Here is a 23,797-nt window from a genome sequence, read left to right as displayed (position 1 = left end):
CTGGCTTTAGATCAGGATATGGATGACTTCATCCGGAATGCCTTTTTTCCTTCAGGATCCGGTGTTCAACCGGCATGCCGTCAAACGCAGCCGCGGTAAGTCTTAGAACAGACAGGGTCCTTGCTGGAGCAGGTCCCTTCTTAGAGGTAGAGGCCACGGATCCTCCGTGAGCATCTCTTGAAGTTCCGGTTACCAAGTCCTTCTTGGCCAATCCGGAGCCACGAATATAGTGCTTTCTCCTCTCCATCTTATCAATCTCAGTACCTTGGGTATGAGAGGCAGAGGAGGGAACACATACACTGACTGGTACACCCACGGTGTTACCAGAGCGTCTACAACTATTGCCTGAGGGTCTCTTGACCTGGCGCAATACCTGTCGAGTTTTTTAATCATGTGGACGACTTCTGGGTGAAGTCCCCACTCTCCCGGGTGGAGGTCGTGCTGAGGAAGTCTGCTTCCCAGTTGTCCACTCCCGGAATGAATACTGTTGACAGTGCTATCACATGATTTTCCGCCCAGCGAAGAATCCCTGCAGCTTCTGCCATTGCCCAGCATCCACTACGGACTATGAGAAATAGAATTATCGGTAAGTAAATTCTTATTTTTTCTGGACTGTGTCCAGGAACATCCCTAGGAAACAGAAGACAAGTCGTCGGAACCAGCTGCGATTTTGGAATATTGAGAATCCAATCGTGCTGCCGCAACACTACCTGAGATAGTGTTACACCGACTTCCAACTGTTCCCTGGATCTTACCCTTATCAGGGAATCGTCCAAGTAAGGGATAACTAAAATTCCCTTCCTTCGAAGGGATATCATTTCGGCCATTACCTTGGTAAAGACCCGGGGTGCCGTGGACCATCCCTACGGCAGCGTCTGAACTGATAGTGACAGTTCTGTACCATAACCTGAGGTACCCTTGGTGAGAAGGGTAAACTTTTACATGAAGGTAAGCATCCTTGATGTCCCAAGACATCATGTAGTCCCCTTCTTCCAGGTTCGCAATCACTACTCTGAGTGACTCAATCTTGAATTTGAACCTCTGTATGTAAGTGATCAAAGATTTTAGATTTAGAATCGGTTTCACCGGGCCGTCTGGCTTCGGTACCACAATAGTGTGGAATAATACCCCGTTCCCTGTTGCAGGAGGGGTACCTTGATTATCACCTGCTGGGTGAATGGCTTCCAAAACTGCCTCCCTGTCAGAGGGAGACGTCGGTAAAGCCGACTTTTGGAAACGGCGAGGGGGAGACGTCTCGAATTTCAATATGTACCCTTGAGATATTACCTGAAGGATCCAGGGGTCTACTTGCGAGTGAGCCCACTGCGCACTGAAATTCATTGAGAACGGGCCCCCACCGTGCCTGAGTTTGTAAGGCCCTAGCGTCATACTGAGGGCTTTTGCAGAGGCGCGAAAGGATTTCTGTTCCTGGGAACTGGGTAATCTCTTCAGCCGTTTTCCTCTCCCTCTGTCACGAGCAGAAAAGAGGAACCTTTTGTCCGCTTGCCAACAAAGGACTGCGCCTGATAATACGGCGTCTTATTTTGAGAGGCGACCTGGGGTACAAACGTGGATTTCCCAGTTGTTGCCGTGGCCACCAGGTCTAAAAGACCGACCCCAAATGTCCCCTTTTAAAGGCAATACTTCCAAATGCCGTTTGGAATCCGTGACCATTTTACTGGTAGAATTGGACAACGCACTTATACTTGATGCCAGTCGGCAAATATTCCGCTGTGCATCATGCATATATAGAAATGCATCTTTTAAATGCTCTATAGGCAATAATATACTATCCTTATCTAGGATATCAATATTTCCAGTCAGGGAATCCGACCATGCCAACCCAGCACTGCACCTCCAGGCTGAGGCGATTGCTGGTCGCAGTATAACACCAGTATGTGTGTGAATACATTTTTGGATACCCTCCTGCTTTCTATCAGCAGGATCCTTAAGGGCGGCCATCTCATGAGAAGGTAGAGCCCTTGTTCTTACAAGCGTGTGAGCGCCTTATCCCCCCTAGGGGGTGTTTCCCAACGCACCCTAACCTCTGGCGGGAAAGGGTATACATATCATCACACACCTCATTTTATTTTTCAGATTCAGGAAAACTACAGGTAGTTTTTCCCTCACCATAATACCCCTTTTTGGTGGTACTCGTATTATCAGAAATGTATAAAACATTTTTCATTGTCTCAATCATGTAACGTGTGGCCCTACTGGAAATCACGGTTGTCTCTTCACCGTCGACACAGGAGTCAGTATCCGTGTCGGCGTCTGTATCTGCCATCTGAGGTAACGGGCGCTTTAGAGCCCCTGACGGCCTATGAGACGTCTGGACAGGCACAAGCTGAGTAGCCGGCTGTCTCATGTCAACCACTGTTTTTTTATACAGAGCTGACACTGTCACGTAATTTTCAACAGTACATCCACTCAGGTGTCGACCCCCTAGGTGGTGACATCACTGTTACAGACACTCTGCTCCGTCTCCACATCATTTTTCTCCTCATACATGTCGACACAAACGTACCGACACACAGCACACACACAGGGAATGCTCTGACAGAGGACAGGACCCCACTAGCCCTTTGGGGAGACAGAGGGAGAGTATGCCAGCACACACCAGAGCGCTATATATATATATATATATATATATATATATATATATATATATATATATATATATATATATATATATACAGGGATAACCTTATATAAGTGTTTTTCCCCTTATAGCTGCTGTATGTTTTAATACTGCGCCTAATTAGTGCCCCCCTCTCTTTTTATTTAACCCTTTCTGTAGTGCAGGGAAGAGTCAGGGAGCTTCCCTCCAACTGAGCTGTGAGGGAAAATGGCGCCAGTGTGCTGAGGAGATAGGCTCCGCCCCCTTTTCGGCGGCCTTATCACCCGTTTTTCTGTATATTCTGGCAGGGGTTAAATGCATCCATATAGCCCAGGAGCTATATGTGATGCATTTTTTTGCCATGTAAGGTATTTTTATCGTGTTTTATTGCGTCTCAGGGCGCCCCCCCCAGCGCCCTGCACCCTTAGTGACCGGAGTATGAAGTGTGCTGAGAGCAATGGCGCACAGCTGCAGTGCTGTGCGCTACCTTATTGAAGACAGGAACGTCTTCTGCCGCCGATTTTTCCGGACCTCTTCGCTCTTCTGGCTCTGTAAGGGGGCCGGCGGCGCGGCTCCGGGACCCATCCAGGCTGAACCTGTGATCGTCCCTCTGGAGCTAATGTCCAGTAGCCAAGAAGCCCAATCCACTCTGCACGCAGGTGAGATCTTCTCCCCTTAGTCCCTCGATGCAGTGAGCCTGTTGCCAGCAGGTCTCACTGAAAATAACAAACCTAAACTAAAACTTTCACTAAGAAGCTCAGGAGAGCCCCTAGTGTGCACCCTTCTCGTCGGGCACAGAAATCTAACTGAGGCTTGGAGGAGGGTCATAGGGGGAGGAGCCAGTGCACACCAGTTAGTCCTAAAGCTTTCTTTAGATGTGCCCAGTCTCCTGCGGAGCCGCTATTCCCCATGGTCCTTACGGAGTCCCCAGCATCCACTTAGGACGTTAGAGAAAAGAGAATTCGACTTCCTAAAGGATGCAGTTCTCTTCAAATAGATACGGAGAGCCCGTACCAAATCCAAAGACCGCTCTTTGGAGGACAACTCGGGAGAACTAAAGGCCGGAACCACAATCTCCTGGTTAAGGTGGAAGGAAGATACCACCTTAGGCAAATAGCCAGGGCGTGTTCTAAGAACCGCCCGGTCACGGTGAAAAACCAGATAGGGGGACTTACAGGATAATGCACTTAAGTCCGAGACCCTTCTAGCTGAGGCAATAGCCAGCAAAAATAAGACCTTAAGGGAAAGCCACTTAAGGACTGCAGACGCAAGAGGTTCAAACGGATACTCTTGCATGGCCTCCAGAACCACCGACAAATCCCAAGGGGCCACAGGTGAAACATAAGGAGACTGAATCCATAACAGCCCCTGAGGGAAAGTATGAACATCAGGCAGGGTAGCAATTTTTCTCTGAAACTATACCAACAAGGCAGAAATGTGAACCTTGAGGGAGGCCAGATGAAGGCTTAAGTCCAGGCCCTGTTGTAGGAAGGCCAAAAGATTGGCCGTACTAAACTTGTAAACATCATGGTTATTAGACACGCACCAAGTAAAGTAAGAATTCCAGACCCTATGGTAAATCCGAGCAGAAGCTGGCTTAAGGGCCTTCAACATAGTTAGAATGACCGCCTCAGAAAAACCCTTGGCCCTCAAGACAGAAACTTCAAGAGCCACGCCGTCAAAGCCAGTCGGGCCAAATCCTGGTAAACACAAGGGACCTGAACGAGGAGGTCTGGTCGTTGTGGAAGTAGAAGGGGACGATCTAGCGAGAGGCCCTGTAGATCAGAGAACCAGTGCAGTCTGGGCTACGCTGGAGCGATCAGAAGTAGTATTCCTCCTTCTTGCTTGAACTTCCTTATTACTCTGGGCAGGAGTGACACCAGAGGGAACACATATGGCAGCTGAAAGTTCCATGGAATTGCCAGTGCGTCCACGAACGCTGCTTGAGGATCCATTGTCCTTGCGCAGAAGACAGGAACCTTGTGATTGTGTCGAGACGTCATCACGTCCACATCTGGAAGGCCCCACCTGTCTACCAGGAATTGAAACACTTCTGGATGGAGGCTCTACTCTCCGGCGTGCACGTCCTGACGACTGAGAAAGTCAGCTTCCCAGTTTAGGACCCCCGGAATGAATACTGCCGATATGGCTGGCAGATGGCGTTCCGCCCACTGAAGAATCCGTGATATTTCTCTCATTGCCATGCTGCTTTGAGCGCCGCCTTGATGATTGATGTATGCCACCGTGGTGGCGTTGTCCGACTGTACCTGAACAGGTCTGTTCTGTATCAAATGCTGGGCCAAGTTCAGTGCATTGAACACTGCCCGCAGTTCCAGAATATTTATTGGGAGGAGAGACTCCTCCTTGGTCCACCGACCCTGAAGGGAGTGTTGCTCCAACACCGCTCCCCAACCCCCTCAGACTGGCATCTGTCGTCAGAAGGACCCAGTTGAAGATCCAGAAGGGACGACCCCTGCTCAATCGTTGGTCTGCCACCAGCTCAGTGATAGACGGACTTCCGGAGACAAGGAGATCATTTGAGATATGATCCTGTGAGGCAGGCAGTCCCACTTGGTCAAAATCAACTTCTGAAGAGGGCGGGAATGGAATTGAGCGTACTCCACCATGTCGAAGGCCGACACCATGAGACCTAGCACTTGCACTGCCAAATGTATCGACACTTGCGAACGAAGGAGGAAGCATCGAATCTTGTCCTGAAGTTTCAGGACCTTCTCCTGAGACAAGAACAACCGCTGATTGCGAGTGTCCAACAATGCTCTGAGCAGGGACCTGGGAAGATTTCTTCCAGTTGATGAGCCACCCGTGAGTTTGCGTAAACTGGATCGTCACATCCAAATGACGTAGGGGGATATCTGGGGAGTTCGACAGGATCAGTAAGTCGCTTAGATACGAGAGGATTCTGATCCCCTGACGGCGTAGTACAGCCTTCATTACCGCCATGACTTTGGTGAATACCCGTGAAGCCGTGGTTAAACCAAAGGGTAACGCCCGAAATTGGTAATGAAGGTTGCCCACCGCAAACCTCAGATACTGCTGATGTGACATTGCAATAGGAATATGCATGTAGACATCCTGTATGTCCAGGGAGACCATATAGTCCCCAGGCTCCAAGGCCAGAACAATAGAGCGTAGTTTCCATACGAAACTTGGAGACCCTCACAAACTTGTTCAAAGACTTGAGATTGAGAATGGGCCGCGAGGACCCGTTCGGTTTTGGGACTAGAAACAGAGGCACCTGTATTACCACTCCTGTGTCCAGGAGGGACTGTACCACCGAATGAAGAGTTTTTGCCTTCACCAGATCCGGAGGGACGTCTGTCAGGCAAAATCGATGAGGGGGACGTTTCATGAAGGATACGGCGTAACCTTGAGTGACGACTTCGCCTACCCAGGCATCTGAAGTGGTCTTCAACCATTCCTGGGCAAACCCTAGAAGTCAGCACCCCACCCTGGGATGCCCCAGAGGGAGGCCCGCCCCGTCATGCTTGTCTGTTTTGGAAGCCAGGTGACGGGAAGCCCAGGCCCGCTTGGGTCTAGCAGATTTGGAAGTACGAGCTTGTTTTGGGTACACCTGACCTTTTGCCTTTCCTGGAGGACAAAAGGGGCGAGAGAAAGTACTTTTAGCCTTCGGTGCCGTACTCAGTAGGCAAGCTGTTTTAGCAGATGCCAAGTCAGCCACAATTTGATTGAGGTCTTCCCCGAAAAGAACGTATCCCTTAAAAGGGAGCACCTCCAGGGTTTTCTTAGAAACCAGATCCACAGACCAGGATCTCAACCAAAGGATACGTCGAGCCAAGATGGACGTAGTAGCAGCCTTGGCCGCCAGCACCGGAAGCCAACTCCTTAAGATAATGAGAAGCATGATCAGAAGCGTTGGAAGGTAGCTCCTCCAACTCCTGAGCCCATGCTTTAACAGCTTCAGCAGCCCATGTCGCTGCAATGGTTGGCCTATGCACAGCCCATGTAAGGGTGTAAATCGCCTTTAAACAACCCTCCATATGTCTATCCGTCGGTTCCTTCAGGGAGGTGACGGTAGTCACTGGCAGAGCTGAGGAAACTACCAATCTTGCCACATGGGAATCTACAGGCGGAGGAGTTTCTCAATTTTTACTTAGCTCCACAGAGAGAGGATAGCGAGCCAACATTTTCTTGTGCACGTGAACTTTGTTGCTGGATTTTCCCAGGATTCCTGACGTATGTCAGCCAGGTGCTGAGAATGAGGTAAAACTTGTTTAACCACTCTCTTACGTTTAAATCTGTCCGGATTTTTAGAAACAGCCTCAGGTTCTGGTTCATCAGAAACTTGAAGAATCAGCTTGATAGCCTCAATCAAATCAGGGACATCCACCTGTGACCGTCCTTCCCCATCTGAAGCATCAGAGTCAGTGTCTGTGGGGTCAGTGTATGCGCCATACTCAGAGGTGGTGTCTGGAACAGTGGTGGATTGTGAGGAAATAGCGGCCCGTTTAGAAGATGTCTTAGTCTTAGGTGGGCGAGAGTTAGACTTCTTTTTAGTCAGTGATTGGTTCAAGTGCTGTAACTGAGAAGAGATCTGATCTGCCCATGGCGGATTGACTGCAGGTACCATACTGTACTGGCATAGGAGGTCCCACAGGGGGCGTAAGTTTCGTTACTAGCGTATTTAATAACGTGGAGAAGGTAGCTCAGGGCGGGTCATTTTGGACCCCCGTTGCTAAAAACCCACTGGGGGGCAAAGAACCCCCAGAACCTGAACTCTCTGCTGTCATGTTTTCCTCAATTGTGTCTGCAGTGTTACCTCCACCCAATGTGGGATCAGCCCCAGCCCCGTTGCCCCTTGTAGCTGACATAATAAGCTCAATATCAGGCAACCTAGTACAATATTAGCAGCACTATATCTAGCAAGAACTCCCAGTATAGTGTATCAGCACACACCGGGAATCCAAGAGATATATGGTGACTAGAAATCACAGAGGAAAATACACAGTAGGTATATCTTGTGAAACTCCTATATCTACTAATAAACCTGACGGCAACCAGGCCGCGGGAGTATACAGCGCCGCTGGGGGGTGATGGAGCTGCAGCAGGGGATGTCTGTCTGACATCTATTCACTGCTGCAGCCCTTGAAGTCTTTCTTTTCTTCTGAAATATGCTTTTCTTAGGGCTGCAGGAGCAGCCCCCCTGTTGACTGCCTGCTTACTGCAAGGCACCAACTACAAAACTGAGCTTCTGTGCACGTAGGCGGGGTTATAGAGGAGGCAGCGCTATGCATCTTGGGAACAGTCAAAGTTTTGAGCCTGTTGGTGCCTCGGATCAAGATCCTACTCTACACCCCGATGTTATTCCTTGTGGAGCCCAGTGTACCCCACAGCAGAAATGGGAAATAGTACTATAAATATCAAATAATAATGGATACCTATATGAAAATGTTACACTTGGATATTCATTTGGGATAGAAAAAAAATCTAAGGATAAATTGAGTTAATAAAAGAATACAATGCCCAGGTGCAGACAGTTCTGAAAGATGCCACTATGAAATAAACGGTGACATTTAATGCATGATCCTAAGACATTTGTGGTTTACAAATAAAATACTCCAGGCAACATATCATATATAAATGGTTTAAGTTTCAGCCCTTATCTTAAAAACTGGAATGGTTTCTGCTTACACTAGACATACAAGGAAGGTTGTATAAAATAAAATAAAAGTTAAGTATAATAAACTTGCACCACCAGAACAGCTGCACAACCACATGAAGGAATGTACTGCAGGAATTATGGGTTTCGGACATGCAGAAATCAAACTTCAAGAGAAGAATTGAACTAGGGATATCTGATCTTTTTTTGCACCATAACACACAGAACAAAGTACACACAAACATTCTAGATGTAAATAAAGGACCAATGAAAACAACGCTACAAAACCATGCCACAGGTAAGAAATAAAACACAGGTAACTAAGCTGGCGGTACAAAAAAGGGGGGACGGATCGACAGAGATCCGTCTCTGGTTGTGCAAGTTAAAAACTATCTAAAAAAATAAAAAAATCACACATAACAGTTGAGTCCCCAACCCAAACAGTTCTCTGCCAATAGCATAGACACTAAGCATACCTTTATCAGCCTCAATTGCCTCAACTGTGGCTGTACAGAAGTGAGCAGATGCATGCAAAATGAATGAAAAAGATGAGAAGTGTAATATCGGATAACAAAAAAAAGGCAATGACCAATTCTATATTATATACTTTCCATCCCAATGTAGATTTTATAAATACAATACATAGCAGATGCATTTAAAAGAAGCAAGTTTGTTAGATTGGTAAGGTTCAGTCTGGTAGTACAAATGAAAAACAAAATATGTACATTACATTTCTACATTATGAGAAGGAAAATGATTACTTAGTAATGTTTGTGCTAAATGGAGTATGTTTAATCAAAATGTTACATCTTAAAAAGAGGGGAGGGGGAGGAGGTGGGCATCTTACAAACATTTATTATAGGAGCTGAAAACATGGATAGAAGGTTGGTTACTTACACAAATTGAGTGACACAAAGGTTTCACTATCATAACAAAGCACCTTTGGCTGCATCCATAATAGCAGCAAAATACATTACATATTAATATACTTACACAAACATATAGCACCTGTCAGACACATTTACTCAGTTGCATAACAAAATAATGCAAATGAACAAAGATCAGATTAGAGAGATGACAGTGTGTACTTCTCAAGCAATACACAAAGGAAATACAGCAAATAATGGCCAAAATGCACCATGTGGACAGCATGTGATTCTTTTTTGGAAATTTAGCCAGAATCAAGGACAGATCTGGATGCCAAATAAAATCAGTATTTTATGTAATGGGCATACTAATGTCTCATTAGTGAAAAGCATGTTGAAATATCTGCAGTGACTATGGCGCACTATCTGGGAAATTGGCATGCACTTTTTGGATATTTGTTATGATGCAGGCAAAAACGGGCAAGGCATTACTATTACACACACCAGGTACAGGGCATGTGCATGGTACAGGCTTAACTTTATTAAAATCATTAGAAATGTGTTACAAAAACACTCTGGCCCAACATTTCTTGACTGTCTACAATTATTTTTTAACAATGAAAGTGAAGATCTAACCAATTAATGTGTGGTGAGTAGAGATGAGAAAAGGAGTGAACAGCCTTGTTAGCCATAATACATACTACAACAGACTGCGTCTGCCCATTTTCAGAAACAACATGGCAGCGCAGAGTTTAGCTTTAGATTAAGGACAGTGGGGTTTATTCACTAAAGATCTGTATTTTGCTACTATAAAAACACCTTACCTATTCTTGTGACCAAAGCAAATTTTCACGTTATTAATCTCTGTTGAGGCTTAGTGTTCAGACACTACCAGTAAATGTAAGTGATCTATGTGCCTGGCATTGCAGTATTACATCACTAAAGCTGTCCATACACTGATAATCTGCCAGATCTGGCTGGTTGGAATGAAAATCTGGTAATGGGTGAGAGCAAATGACAAATGACCTTTGCTACCAAACAGTGGAAAATAGACAAAACCTGTCAGTGATTTAACCAATTTGTATGAATGACAATTTTTGTCTGTATTCTAGTGTTTGGGAGTAAATAGTCGATTGCTCTCAACCATTACCAGATTTTTATTCCAACCAGACAGATCACAATGTGCATCCAGAGTTTAAGGCAGAAGGCTCATGGGAGTGATGTTAGTGAAGCTGTGTGTTTCGGTGCACATGAATGGAGTGGTTGGGTTTGTTTACAAATCAACAAAATTGTTTTTAGTCACTGGATGTGTGACATGGTATAGCCACGGATTCCGAGAAAAAAACTATAGGGCCAATCATTTTGGCATTTTAAACAGATAACCCAATTTCTATAGTTATTTGAATAATTACTACATTAATGTACAAGTGTCGCTGTGCGATTAGATACCTATACATACAGAATAGAGCAATAATGTACACTGTAAAATAAGTTATAATTCAACTTAAATTTGCTGACTTTGTTCAAAGGTTGTCCATAAGCACCAGTTGTTTCTCTATAAAAATGCACCATCCCAGGAAACTGGTGGTTCCCATATAGTCCACACCTAGAAAACGGTATTAGACTAGTGGTGCAGTAGTACAGAGTACGATTTTCTAAGTAATATTCTAGAGCAGTGGTTCCCAAACTCTGTCCCCAAAAGTTCACGTTTTCCAGGTCACCCGGAGGTGCAAAGGTGTATTACTCACACATTTTAAAAGGTCCACAGGTGGAACTCATTATTTCATCTGTGATTCTGTGAGGTGACCTGGAAAATGTGGACTATTGGTTTGGGAACCACTGTTCTAAACTATTCAATTCTTAAAGATAAATGGTTTCAGTTTTAAATTCATTCAGCACAAAAGATACCCGATATTTAGATACAGATCTTTATTTTCAAGCAATAATGCTGACACAATTAATTCCTTTCAATTTGATATTTACAAGGTTTGTTGTTGATCCCCTCTTTTGATGTTCTAGCAATACATATTTAATTGCACCTAATCTACTACAAACCTCAAAAGCAACATGTCCATAGTTTTAAAACATACAAGACAAGCTTTTATATATACTATTTCAATAACATATTAATACAAAGAGAGGACTAGACAAACCAGACTAACAAGAAGAGTCAGCTACGCTTTAGAGAATGGAAACAGCAGAACAAAGTAGCTTTCTAGAAGGTTAATTTCACAGAAAACATATAACAGAGCACACATATTGGCAGAGGGTACCAGGGTACAAAATGCAGGGTGATACCAACCTAATACTGAACTCCTACTTTAAGGGTCTGATGCAGAGTTGGTAGCAAAATGGGTAAAAATGACTCACTATAAAATATGGTGCTCATACAAATGTATTTCGCCATAGATGAGGAGCCTTACATATCTCATAACATATGACAAGACGTCATCATCTTCAACTGCCCTCTAGAAGGTCCCAGCAGACATACAGTACTGTGCAAAAGTTTTAGGCAGGTGTGGCCAAAAACGCTGAAAGAAAGAATGCTTTCAAAAATAGAAGTGTTTATTTTTATCAATTGATAAAATGCATGGACAGAAGAGAAACTTAAATAAAATCAACATGTGGTGTGACCTTCAAAACAGCATCAATTCTTCTGGGAATACTTGCAGTTTTTGAAGGAACTCAACAGGGAGGTTGTTCCAAACAACTTGGAGTACTAAACACAGATCTTCTGTGGATGTAGACTTGCTCAAATCCTTCTGTCTGTTCATGTAATCCCAGACAGACCATGTTAAGATCAAGGCTCTGTGGGGGTCAAATCCACACTTCCAGGACTCCTTGGGCCTAATTCAGAGTTGATCACAGCAGCAAATTTGTTAGCAGTTGGGCAAAACCATGTGCACTGCAGGGGCATCAGATATAACATGTGCAGAGATCTGCCCCCTCTGCAGTGCACATGGTTTTGCCCAACTGCTAAAAAATTTGCTGCTGTGATCAACTCTGAATTTACGCCTTTGTTCTTCTTTACACTGAAGGTAGTACTTAATGACATTGGCATTCGTACTTTGCAGCATTTTTGCCACACCTGCCTAAAACTTTTGCACAGTACTGTATGGGCCAGAAATTGCTGGTTTGATGAAGATTTCAGTGTGCTTTCAATGAATGTAGCATATATGAAAAGACACCTTCACACACCCATTATGCCTCTCTGGTCAGAAGGCTCAATTGGGGGAATTAAATTCTCTTTAAGGGGAAGTAGCTCCCGGGTATGTGCCCTGAGCTATTCAACTGACTGCATAGCACCCAGAACTTCAGCTGTGAGGCGCACCTAACCACGACTAATGCCTGGGGTATATATAGCTGCATCTTCCGGCTTCAGTGCTGCCTGCGATGCTATTACCACATGTGGTAGCACTGTGACTAGCCCTGTGGTACTCATGAGCGCAGATTTCTGGTCACACCTCAGGAGGGTGTGAGTAACAATACACTAGTCGCAGATTTACCATATGGACAATTAAACAGTTCATGGGACTCTACTGCGTCCATAAAAAGTCCAACTGTAATTGTAGGTTTGCTGTATACGCAATGCAAATATATATTACACTCAATGCTCACTCTGCACCAGCCCCTAAATCTGCAATTACACATGTATTCCATTACATTTGGTTGCAGACCTTCAAATTAGTCTAGTTGTATTCAGATTCTGAAAAGGTTTCATTATTATACTTACTATCAATACCCACATGAGCATAACAAATAGCCACTGCTTAACGTTAGTACCCTGATAAGAATTCCTTGCTTCAAATGCACAGTGAAATTTGACAATGTACTAGTGTTAGCCACTTAGACAAGAGCTGAAAAGCATTAGAAATTCCCAGCATGCATTAGTTGTAGAATTGGAAAGAGTATGAGGTGCGCCCCAGTCCATCTGAGGTACAGCTAGCTGTTTATCATTACCACTTTGTAAAGTCTGTCGTCCTCCAGCCAGTACCCCGCTTGGCAGCATCCCTGTGGGTGTTAAACCCTTCAGTGTCAGCACACTTTCACTTTCCTCCCTAGGAGACACAATTTGGGGGATGGGGGAACAAAATCAGACATGCACGTTTTATAATTCAGATATGAGGGTGAGGCAGTAACTGCTCATATATTACAGATTCACTAACAAGACCTGAAGAGCAAGCAGAGTGCAAACATAATTCTGCCACTTCCATGTGGCACAGTCACCCCATGCTGTAACAGCTTCAGATTTAAGAAAAACAAAGTCAAAACAAAATAGGGGACAGAAATATTTACACTGTTTTGATAGCAATTTAGGATACAAGGATAAACCCACAAAATATTTAACCAATAATAATAATAATAATAATCATCATCATCAGAGTTTAAGCGACTAGCCTGAATTGAAACTGGATGTGTGTGTTCTAGTTAATTAAAATACATACTAAAGCAGAGCACGGGTAGCACTGACTTCCCAACTCTTTAACCTGGAAAGTGTGTTGAAGGCTCCTTTTGACAGTGAGCTGTAAAATGCAAGTACCTGGACATGCAGCTAACATTTCAAATAGCTGCTCTTGCACATAGAAAGGTTTCACAATATACAGTATAAATACGTAAAGTGTAATCCAACTGGAAAATCATGGTAAAGGTTTCATGCCAAGTGATCTGAATAGAGAGGCACGCAACATAGTAAATAAAAAGGAGGGAGGCTCTTCCCTGGAAGCCTAGATGCAGAAGATAAAAACACCCAAAATGAGAAGAGCAAAAAGAAAGCAAGCATGCAGAGCAATGTGGCAGGGTATGCCCCAATCGTAAATGAAAAAGGCACACCTGAGTGTTGTACCCACCCATCAGCTGCATGGCTGGTAATGGATCCATTATAGAGTGGCTATTACAGGCAGCGGAATGCTGTCTGGTGTATTCCCACGACGGCTGTCTGCACAAGCTCCATTCTCAACACATTCCAAGGTAAGTTACCAAGGAGAAATACACCATGGTGGGGTTAGCTCCTCCCATACAACACTTTACTGATTTGTTAACCAAGCCATCACTTATTTAATTTAAGGAAACATTTGATGAGACAGATACTGTACATGATCTAATGAGAGGTAATCATTTCATCTGCTGTTAAAAACATGCAGCTGAAATATTGTTTTAAAATAATTTTACTAAACGTTTTATGTAATCCCAAGCACGCCTTTACTGCTTTGCAATGTAATCCATCTTTGTGTTATAAGAACAGCACAAAAGATGTGTTAAAAAAGAAATAAAAATAAAATGAAACAATCTATGTATCACAGAACCGACCACACAAAAAAAATGTTTAGAAATAAATTGTACATAAACATCCTCTTGGTAGTCAGATCACTAATTTGATGCCCCATTACTCTCTCAAACTCTATCCTCAGGACCCCAAACAGTTCATGGTTTCCAGGTCTCCTCACAGTGAAATAATTAGCTCCACCTGTGGATCTTTTAAAAAGAGGAACAACTGCTCTAAATAATACAGACAAAAGTTCTTCCCAAAGAATGACATGGTTGATAATTCAGATACAGTTTTTGTTTTATTTTTATAGCTTCAATATGTGTGTTTCCAAAAAAATAGCTTTTATTTTAGGTTCACAAACCATACTAAAAGTGGGCGATCAGTGTAACGCAGGAATTCCTACCATGGTCCAAGGCCCACTAACAATCCAGCTTTTTAGGGTCAACAATACTTTAGCTCAGGTGTCTTATTTTGTACCTCAGTTATTTTGATTTGGTCATCTGTACTCAAGCATGGATATCACTAAATCCTGGACTGTTAGGCAGGGTACACACTAGATGATAAAGTAAGCGATGTGGCCGATACTGAAACATTGTTCACGATATCGTCTAGTCTGTATGCACTATGTCTCTGAAGATGCATGCTTCCACGCGTTGTCAGCAACATCGCCCGTCAGCCGCGTATGCATGTCCAGTGGGCAATATCTGTATGCCCCCTCTGCCGCTCGCAGCATCGGCAAGTGTGTATGCACTTGCCCATGCCTGCCCATGATGACATAGCTGGGTACACAAGTCGAGTGTATACCCAGGTTTAGTGTGTCTTGACAAAGGTTGGGAAACACTGGTGTAATTGGCTGAGGTGGCAGATGCCACTTAAGACTTCCATAGAATCTACACAGAGTTACATGGAAGGGACTAATGGTTACAGCATGCACCAAGGCTGGAGACCACAGCACAGTCAGTGTTTTACTGCTACACAATTGTGAAAGAGCTCCCATTAACAGTATATGGATCAGTGCTAGTTATGATGTAGGCACTTTCGCCAATTATAAATAATCCATAAGTTTTATGTTTATCATCAAAAGAAAGTTGAGTTTTCTGCCCGGTGGACCCCCTTCCACTGGTGGTTTCCTTTTCTGTTTTCCTATTAAACTTACTCCTAAGGGAGTTATATTACCGCTGCAGTATGAGAGAAAATGTGCAGTACGATAATTGAGGCGATCTGGTAAATCCTCTAACTATAAGTCACTGTAAAACACATTGCCATTCTATAGAAATAAAGGTATATTAGCCCCTGCATGGGTAGTCCGCTTTATCACACCATGACAGGAGGAATAGATTTCCATTTACCTGAGCACAGAGAAGACTCTTGCCATCTTGCCAATTGCCCGGATTTTGTTCCTGATTATTTCTTTACGAGCTGCAGCTGTACCTACTTTCAATGGAATAAGAAGAATCTCAAGCTCAGGAATGCACAGAATAGTACAACAAATCTGACAGACTGCAACACAACAAAACAAGCTTTCAAAAGTTTGTTTTCACAAACTTCTAATAGTTTTGGTTAAGAACATAAGCAAAATATAACACAAACCGGAGCAAAGAAACTGCTGAACTAAGGAAATACGGGGCTGATTCAAACTTGATCGGTGCTGTGCGTTTTCGCACAGCAGTGATCAGGTCTGAACTGCGCATGTGCCGGCGCCGCAGTGCGCTGGCGCATGCCAGACAGCCGACTGCTGTCGTAGCCCTGTGATCGCCTCTGTCTGATTGACAGGCAGAGGTGGTCGCTGGGTGGGCCGGTGGAGTTTGGCCGCCGTTTAGGTCTGGGCAACGCAGGTGTGCCCGGACCGTTGGGGGGACGGGCCGAGTGACGTCACACACAGCCGCTGCGACCCGGGCAGCGATGAAAAGCTCCCTACCAGCGCACAGGAGCTGCGCTGGCCCGGGAGCTACTCCTGAAGTACAAAAGCATCGCCGCTGCGCGATGCCTTTGTACTTCTGCGACGGGGCAGGGACTGACATGCGTGGTGGGCTAGCCCTGTACTGGGCTTCCCCCCCATGTCAGTGTGACTGATCGTAGATGTGCTAAATTTAGCACAGCTACGACCAGGTCTGAATTAGCCCTTACATTTCCATTCTTGCCGTTACATGTTCAGATCTATTTTAGATGGGTACATTCAGATAGCACAGTTGAACTGTTGGAACATTAAATTAATCTTTATGTGCACATAAATGTATGACACAACATAAAACTATACAATCCATTTTCCTATCCTATCCCTCTAACTCAGGCACGGAGTATTACAAGTATTAACAAGCAATATCTGTGATGAGAACTGCCCTGAATGAGACGAAAGAGGTTTATTAGATCTGCCCTGATTCAGACATGCTGAATGGCTTCACTAAATCAGTTTACTCACATCTTCACAGTGTGTTCAGTTTAAACATGCCCTGATTTAGATTTCACATTCTGGGGCAGATGTATTAAGCCTGGAGAAGTGATAAAGCAGTGATAAGTGCAAGGTGATACCACACCAGCCAGTCAGCTCCTGTTATTTTTAAAATCCGTAATGACCTTGCACTTATCACTGGTTTATAACTTCTTTAGCCCTTCTCCAGGTTAATACATCTGCCCCTATGTATGAAAGATGTGTTTATGCAGAAAAGGAAATAAAATGGTTGAGTAGCTGGTATGAGGACACTTCAGCTGTGATAATGCTGCATGCACACATTTAATATCTCTCTCGCCACATGTAGATTTGATCACTGCTGAAGTCGTGGTGTCCTATAGAATGCTGTATGTTACTACACATGTAGATTTTATCACTGCTGAAGTCGTGGTGTCCTATAGAATGCTGTATGTTACTACACATGTAGCTTTCAAACTGCTGTAGTGGTGAAGTTAGAGAAACAGTGTTTCCTATAGAATGCTGTAGGTCACCAAGCTATCATGTGGATACTCTGTTATCCAACACGGAGAAATGTAGTGTTCATATTTATGCCGTGACACTAATGCCGGGTACACACAAGCCGTAATTATATCGCGAGGCGGTTAATGCCGATATATCGACGCATCTGACTGTGTGTATGAGAGGCCTGCTGACCGCCTGTACACTTGTTGTAGGGACTGACATGCCAGCTAGGCTGGCAAATTCAAATGCCCGCCCAGCTGTGACGTCAGGACGACACGTCGAGCACCTAATCGGTAAGTGTATATGACAACCAAAAAGCAAGTGGAAACCAATATATGGACATATCCCTTCTTACTCCTATTAGCTAGAGTGATTTTGTAAGATATTTATTGACTAAGTCCCAACTATATTTTGACCCTTTGTAAAAATAAGATTTTACTCACCGGTAAATCTATTTCTCGTAGTCCGTAGTGGATGCTGGGAACTCCGTAAGGACCATGGGGAATAGACAGGCTCCGCAGGAGACTGGGCACTCTAAAAGAAAGATTAGGTACTATCTGGTGTGCACTGGCTCCTCCCTCTATGCCCCTCCTCCAGACCTCAGTTAGGATACTGTGCCCGGAAGAGCTGACACAATAAGGAAGGATTTTGAATCCCGGGTAAGACTCATACCAGCCACACCAATCACACCGTATAACTCGTGATACTATACCCAGTTAACAGTATGAATATAACTGAGCCTCTCAACAGATGGCTCAACAATAACCCTTTAGTTAGGCAATAACTATATACAAGTATTGCAGACAATCCGCACTTGGGATGGGCGCCCAGCATCCACTACGGACTACGAGAAATAGATTTACCGGTGAGTAAAATCTTATTTTCTCTGACGTCCTAGTGGATGCTGGGAACTCCGTAAGGGCCATGGGGATTATACCAAAGCTCCCAAACGGGCGGGAGAGTGCGGATGACTCTGCAGCACCAAATGAGAGAACTCAAGGTCCTCCTCAGCCAGGGTATCAAATTTGTAGAATTTAGCAAACGTGTTTGCCCCTGACCAAGTTGCAGCTCGGCAAAGTTGTAAAGCAGAGACCCCTCGGGCAGCCGCCCAAGATGAGCCCACTTTCCTTGTGGAATGGGCTTTTACTGATTTAGGATGCGGCAATCCAGCCGCAGAATGCACCAGCTGAATTTTGCTACAAATCCAGCGAGCAATAGTCTGCTTAGAAGCAGGAGCACCTAGTTTGTTGGGTGCATACAGGATAAAAAGCGAGTCAGTTTTCCTGACTCCAGCCGTCCTGGAAACATAAATTTCAAGGCCCTGACTACGTCCAGTAACTTGGAATCTTCCAAGTCCCTAGTAGCCGCAGGCACTACAATAGGTTGGTTCAAGTGAAAAGCTGATACCAACTTAGGGAGAAACTGGGGACGAGTCCTCAATTCTGCCCTATCCATATGAAAAATCAGATAAGGGCTTTTACATGACAAAGCCGCCAATTCTGACACACGCCTGGCCGAAGCCAAGGCCAATAACATGACCACTTTCCACGTGAGATATTTCAGATCCACAGTTTTGAGTGGCTCAAACCAATGTGATTTCAGGAAACTCAACACCACGTTGAGATCGCAAGGTGCCACAGGAGGCACAAAAGGGGGCTGAATATGTAGCACACCCTTTACAAATGTCTGAACTTCAGGCAGTGAAGCCAGTTCTTTCTGGAAGAAAATCGACAGAGCCGAAATCTGGACCTTAATGGAACCCAATTTTAGGCCCATAGTCACTCCCGACTGTAGGAAGTGCAGAAAACGACCCAGCTGAAATTCCTCAGTAGGGGCCTTCCTGGCCTCACACCACGCAACATATTTTCGCCAAATACGGTGATAATGGTTTGCGGTTACTTCTTTTCTAGCTTTTATCAGCGTAGGAATGACTTCCTCCGGAATACCCTTTTCCTTTAGGATCCGGAATTCAACCGACATGCCGTCAAACGCAGCCGCGGTAAGTCTTGGAACAGACAGGGCCCCTGCTGCAGCAGATCCTGTCTGAGCGGTAGAGGCCATGGGTCCTCTGATATCATTTCTTGAAGTTCTGGGTACCAAGCTCTTCTTGGCCAATCCGGAACCACGAGTATCGTTCTTACTACTCGCCTTCTTATAATTCTCAGTACCTTTGGTATGAGAGGCAGAGGAGGGAACACATAAACCGACTGGTACACCCACGGTGTCACTAGAGCGTCCACAGCCATCGCCTGAGGGTCCCTTGACCTGGCGCAATATCTCTTTAGCTTTTTGTTGAGGCGGGACGCCATCATGTCCACCTGTGGCCTTTCCCAACGGTTTACCAACAGTTGGAAGACTTCTGGATGAAGTCCCCACTCTCCCGGGTGTAGGTCGTGTCTGCTGAGGAAGTCTGCTTCCCAGTTGTCCACTCCCGGAATGAACACTGCTGACAGTGCTAAGACGTGATTTTCCGCCCATCGGAGAATCCTTGTGGCTTCTGCCATCGCCATCCTGCTTCTTGTGCCGCCCTGTCGGTTTACATGGGCGACTGCAGTGATGTTGTCTGATTGGATCAGTACCGGCTGGTTTTGAAGCAGGGGCCTTGCCTGACTTAGGGCATTGTAAATGGCCCTCAGTTCCAGAATATTTATGTGTAGGGACGACTCCTGACTTGACCAAAGTCCTTGGAAATTTCTTCCCTGTGTGACTGCCCCCCAGCCTCGAAGGCTGGCATCCGTGGTCACCAGGACCCAGTCCTGTATGCTGAATCTGCGGCCCTCTAGAAGATGAGCACTCTGCAGCCACCACAGCAGAGACACCCTGGTCCTTGGAGACAGGGTTATCAGCCGATGCATCTGAAGATGCGATCCCGACCACTTGTCCAAGAGGTCCCACTGAAAGGTTCTTGCATGGAACCTGCCGAATGGAATTGCTTCGTATGAAGCTACCATTTTTCCGAGGACTCGGGTGCAGTGATGCACCGATACCTGTTTTGGTTTCAGGAGGTCTCTGACTAGAGATGACAGCTCCTTGGCTTTCTCCTGCGGGAGAAACACTTTTTTCTGTTCTGTGTCCAGAACCATCCCCAGGAACAGTAGGCGTGTGGAAGGAACCAGCTGTGACTTTGGAATGTTTAGAATCCATCCGTGCTGTTGTAGCACCTCCCGAGATAGTGCTACTCCGACCAACAACTGCTCCTTGGACCTCGCCTTTATAAGGAGATCGTCCAAGTACGGGATAATTAAAACTCCCTTTTTTCGAAGGAGTATCATCATTTCTGCCATTACCTTGGTAAACACCCTCGGTGCCGTGGACAGTCCAAACGGCAGTGTCTGGAATTGGTAATGGCAATCCTGTACCACAAATCTGAGGTACTACTGGTGAGGATGGTAAATGGGGACATGCAGGTAAGCATCCTTGATGTCCAGGGATACCATGTAATCCCCCTCGTCCAGGCTTGCAATAACCGCCCTGAGCGATTCCATCTTGAACTTGAATTTTTTTATGTATGTGTTCAAGGATTTCAAATTTAAAATGGGTCTCACCGAACCATCCGGTTTCGGTACCACAAACAGTGTGGAATAGTAACCCCGTCCTTGTTGAAGTAGGGGCACCTTGACTATCACCTGCTGGGAATACAGCTTGTGAATTGCCTCTAGCACAGCCTCCCTGCCCGAGGGAGTTGTCGGCAAGGCAGATTTGAGGAAACGGCGGGGGGGAGGCACCTCGAATTCCAGCTTGTACCCCTGAGATACTACTTGAAGGATCCAGGGATCCACCTGTGAGCGAGCCCACTGATCGCTGAAATTTTTGAGGCGGCCCCCCACCGTACCTGGCTCCGCCTGTGGAGCCCCACCGTCATGCGGCGGACTTGGAAGAAGCGGGGGAGGACTTTTGTTCCTGGGAACCTGCTGTTTGTTGCAGCTTTTTTTCCCTACCTCTGCCTCTGGACAGAAAGGACCCGCCTTTTCTCCGCCTGTTTTTCTGGGGTCGAAAGGACTGTACCTGATAATACGGCGCTTTCTTAGGCTGTGAGGGGACATGGGGCAATAATGCTGACTTCCCAGCTGTTGCTGTGGAAACTAGGTCTGAGAGACCATCCCCGAATAACTCCACACCCTTATAAGGCAAAACTTCCATGTGCCTTTTCGAATCTGCATCCCCTGTCCACTGCCGAGCCCATAAGCCTCTCCTAGCAGAGATGGACAGAGCACTTATTTTAGATGCCAGTCGGCAGATCTCCCTCTGTGCATCTCTCATGTATAAGACTGAGTCTTTTATATGCTCTACGGTTAGCAAAATAGTGTCCCTGTCTAGGGTGTCAATATTTTCCGACAGGGAATCTGACCACGCAGCTGCAGCACTGCACATCCATGCTGACGCAATCGCTGGTCTCAGTATAATGCCTGAGTGTGTATATACAGACTTCAGGATCGCCTCCTGCTTTCTATCAGCAGGCTCCTTTAGGGCGGTCGTATCCGGAGACGGTAGTGCCACCTTTTTTGACAAGCGTGTGAGCGCGTTATCCACCCTAGGGGGTGTTTCCCAATGTGACCTATCCTCTGGCGAGAAAGGGAACGCCATTAGTAACTTTTTAGAAATTACCAATTTTTTATCGGGGGAAGCCCACGCTTCTTCACACACTTCATTTAATTCTTCAGATGGGGGAAATACTATTGGTAGTTTTTTCTCCCCAAACATAATACCCTTTTTTGAGGTACCTGGGTTTATATCAGAAATGTGTAATACCTCTTTCATTGCCTCAATCATGCAACGAATGGCCCTAGTGGACATTAAATTAGACTCTTCGTCGTCGACACTGGTATCAGTATCCGTGTCGACATCTGTGTCTGCCATCTGAGGTAGCGGGCGCTTTAGAGCCCCTGATGGCCTTTGAGTCGTCTGGGCAGGCACGAGCTGAGAAGCCGGCTGTCCCGCATTTGGCATGTCGTCAAATTTTTTATGTAAGGAGTCGACACTTGCACGTAATTCCTTCCATAAGTCCATCCACTCAGGTGTCTGCCCCGCAGGGGGTGACATCACATTTATAGGCATCTGCTCTGCCTCCACATAAGCCTCCTCATCAAACATGTCGACACAGCCGTACCGACACACCGCGCACACACACAGGGAATGCTCTGACAGAGGACAGGACCCCACAAAAAGCCCTTTGGGGAGACAGAGAGAGAGTATGCCAGCACACACCAGAGCGCTATATAATACAGGGACTAACTGAATTATATCCCCTTATAGCTGCTATAAGTTATATACTGCGCCTAAATTTAGTGCCCCCCCCCCCCTCTTTTTTACCCTTCTGTAGTGCAGACTGCAGGGGAGAGCCAGGGAGCTTCCTTCCAGCGGAGCTGTGAGGGAGAAATGGCGCCAGTGTGCTGAGGGAGATAGCTCCGCCCCTTTTTCGGCTGACTTTTCTCCCGCTTTTTTATGGAATCTGGCAGGGGTATTTATCACATATATAGCCTCTGGGGCTATATATTGTGATTATTTTGCCAGCCAAGGTCTAATTATTGCTGCTCAGGGCGCCCCCCCCCCAGCGCCCTGCACCCATCAGTGACCGGAGTGTGAGGTGTACAAGAGGAGCAATGGCGCACAGCTGCAATGCTGTGCGCTACCTTGGTGAAGACTGAAGTCTTTTGCCGCAGATTTTTCCGGACCTCTTCTAGCTTCTGGCTCTGTAAGGGGGACGGCGGCGCGGCTCCGGGAACGAACACCAAGGACGGGTCCTGCGGTCGATCCCTCTGGAGCTAATGGTGTCCAGTAGCCTAAGAAGCCCAAGCTAGCTGCAAGCAGGTAGGTTTGCTTCTTCTCCCCTTAGTCCCTCGTTGCAGTGAGCCTGTTGCCAGCAGGTCTCACTGTAAAATAAAAAACCTAAAATATACTCTTTCTAGGAGCTCAGGAGAGCCCCTAGTGTGCATCCAGCTCGGCCGGGCACAGAAATCTAACTGAGGTCTGGAGGAGGGGCATAGAGGGAGGAGCCAGTGCACACCAGACAGTACCTAATCTTTCTTTTAGAGTGCCCAGTCTCCTGCGGAGCCCGTCTATTCCCCATGGTCCTTACGGAGTTCCCAGCATCCACTAGGACGTCAGAGAAATCAACAATAATAATACATAGTGGTGTAATACATACCCCCATATAACTAATCTACCATTACTCACAGCATTTTAACCCCAATTTATATCTTCAGCACTCGGTATATTGTATGCCAGTAAAATAAACAATGTTATCACCCACTCATTTGTCTAAGAATAGAGAATATTATAACAATTCTGATACGGTAAAAGTAATTACAGGTTGAGTATCCCTTATGCAAAATTCAAAATCACACATTTTTGGTTCCCCTACTGAGATAATGACACATATATATGTATATTATATTATATATCTATATAATATATATTATATATTATGTGTATATACAGATATAAGTCATTATCTCAGTAGGGTACCCAAAAATGTGGGATTTGAATTTTGGATAAG

At 45.5% G+C, this 23,797-nt stretch overlaps 1 protein-coding gene across 7 annotated transcripts in view; it reads right to left on the bottom strand.

Moving 5' to 3' along the window:
• LOC135056411 (serine/threonine-protein phosphatase 2B catalytic subunit beta isoform) overlaps positions 1-23,797 on the bottom strand; it is a 150,500-nt gene that overhangs the window by 4,504 nt on the left and 122,199 nt on the right. For 3 of the 7 annotated variants that reach the window (XM_063961516.1, XM_063961511.1, XM_063961513.1), the window contains 3 exons: positions 15,740-15,824; positions 13,085-13,182; positions 8,735-8,764 (listed from right to left, as the gene is read on the bottom strand). In XM_063961516.1, coding sequence (XP_063817586.1) covers positions 8,735-8,764; positions 13,085-13,182; positions 15,740-15,824 — 213 coding nt within the window. The remainder of the gene's footprint in view (positions 1-8,734; positions 8,765-13,084; positions 13,183-15,739; positions 15,825-23,797) is intronic. The other 4 variants (XM_063961515.1, XM_063961517.1, XM_063961514.1 and 1 more) reach the window with 3 other exon arrangements.

This window comes from Pseudophryne corroboree, chromosome 3 (genome assembly GCF_028390025.1).
Source record: "Pseudophryne corroboree isolate aPseCor3 chromosome 3, aPseCor3.hap2, whole genome shotgun sequence".
Taxonomy (NCBI): Eukaryota; Metazoa; Chordata; class Amphibia; order Anura; family Myobatrachidae; genus Pseudophryne; species Pseudophryne corroboree.
The sequence above is the reverse complement of the archived record's forward strand: the minus strand, read 5'-3'. Positions and strand labels throughout refer to the sequence as shown.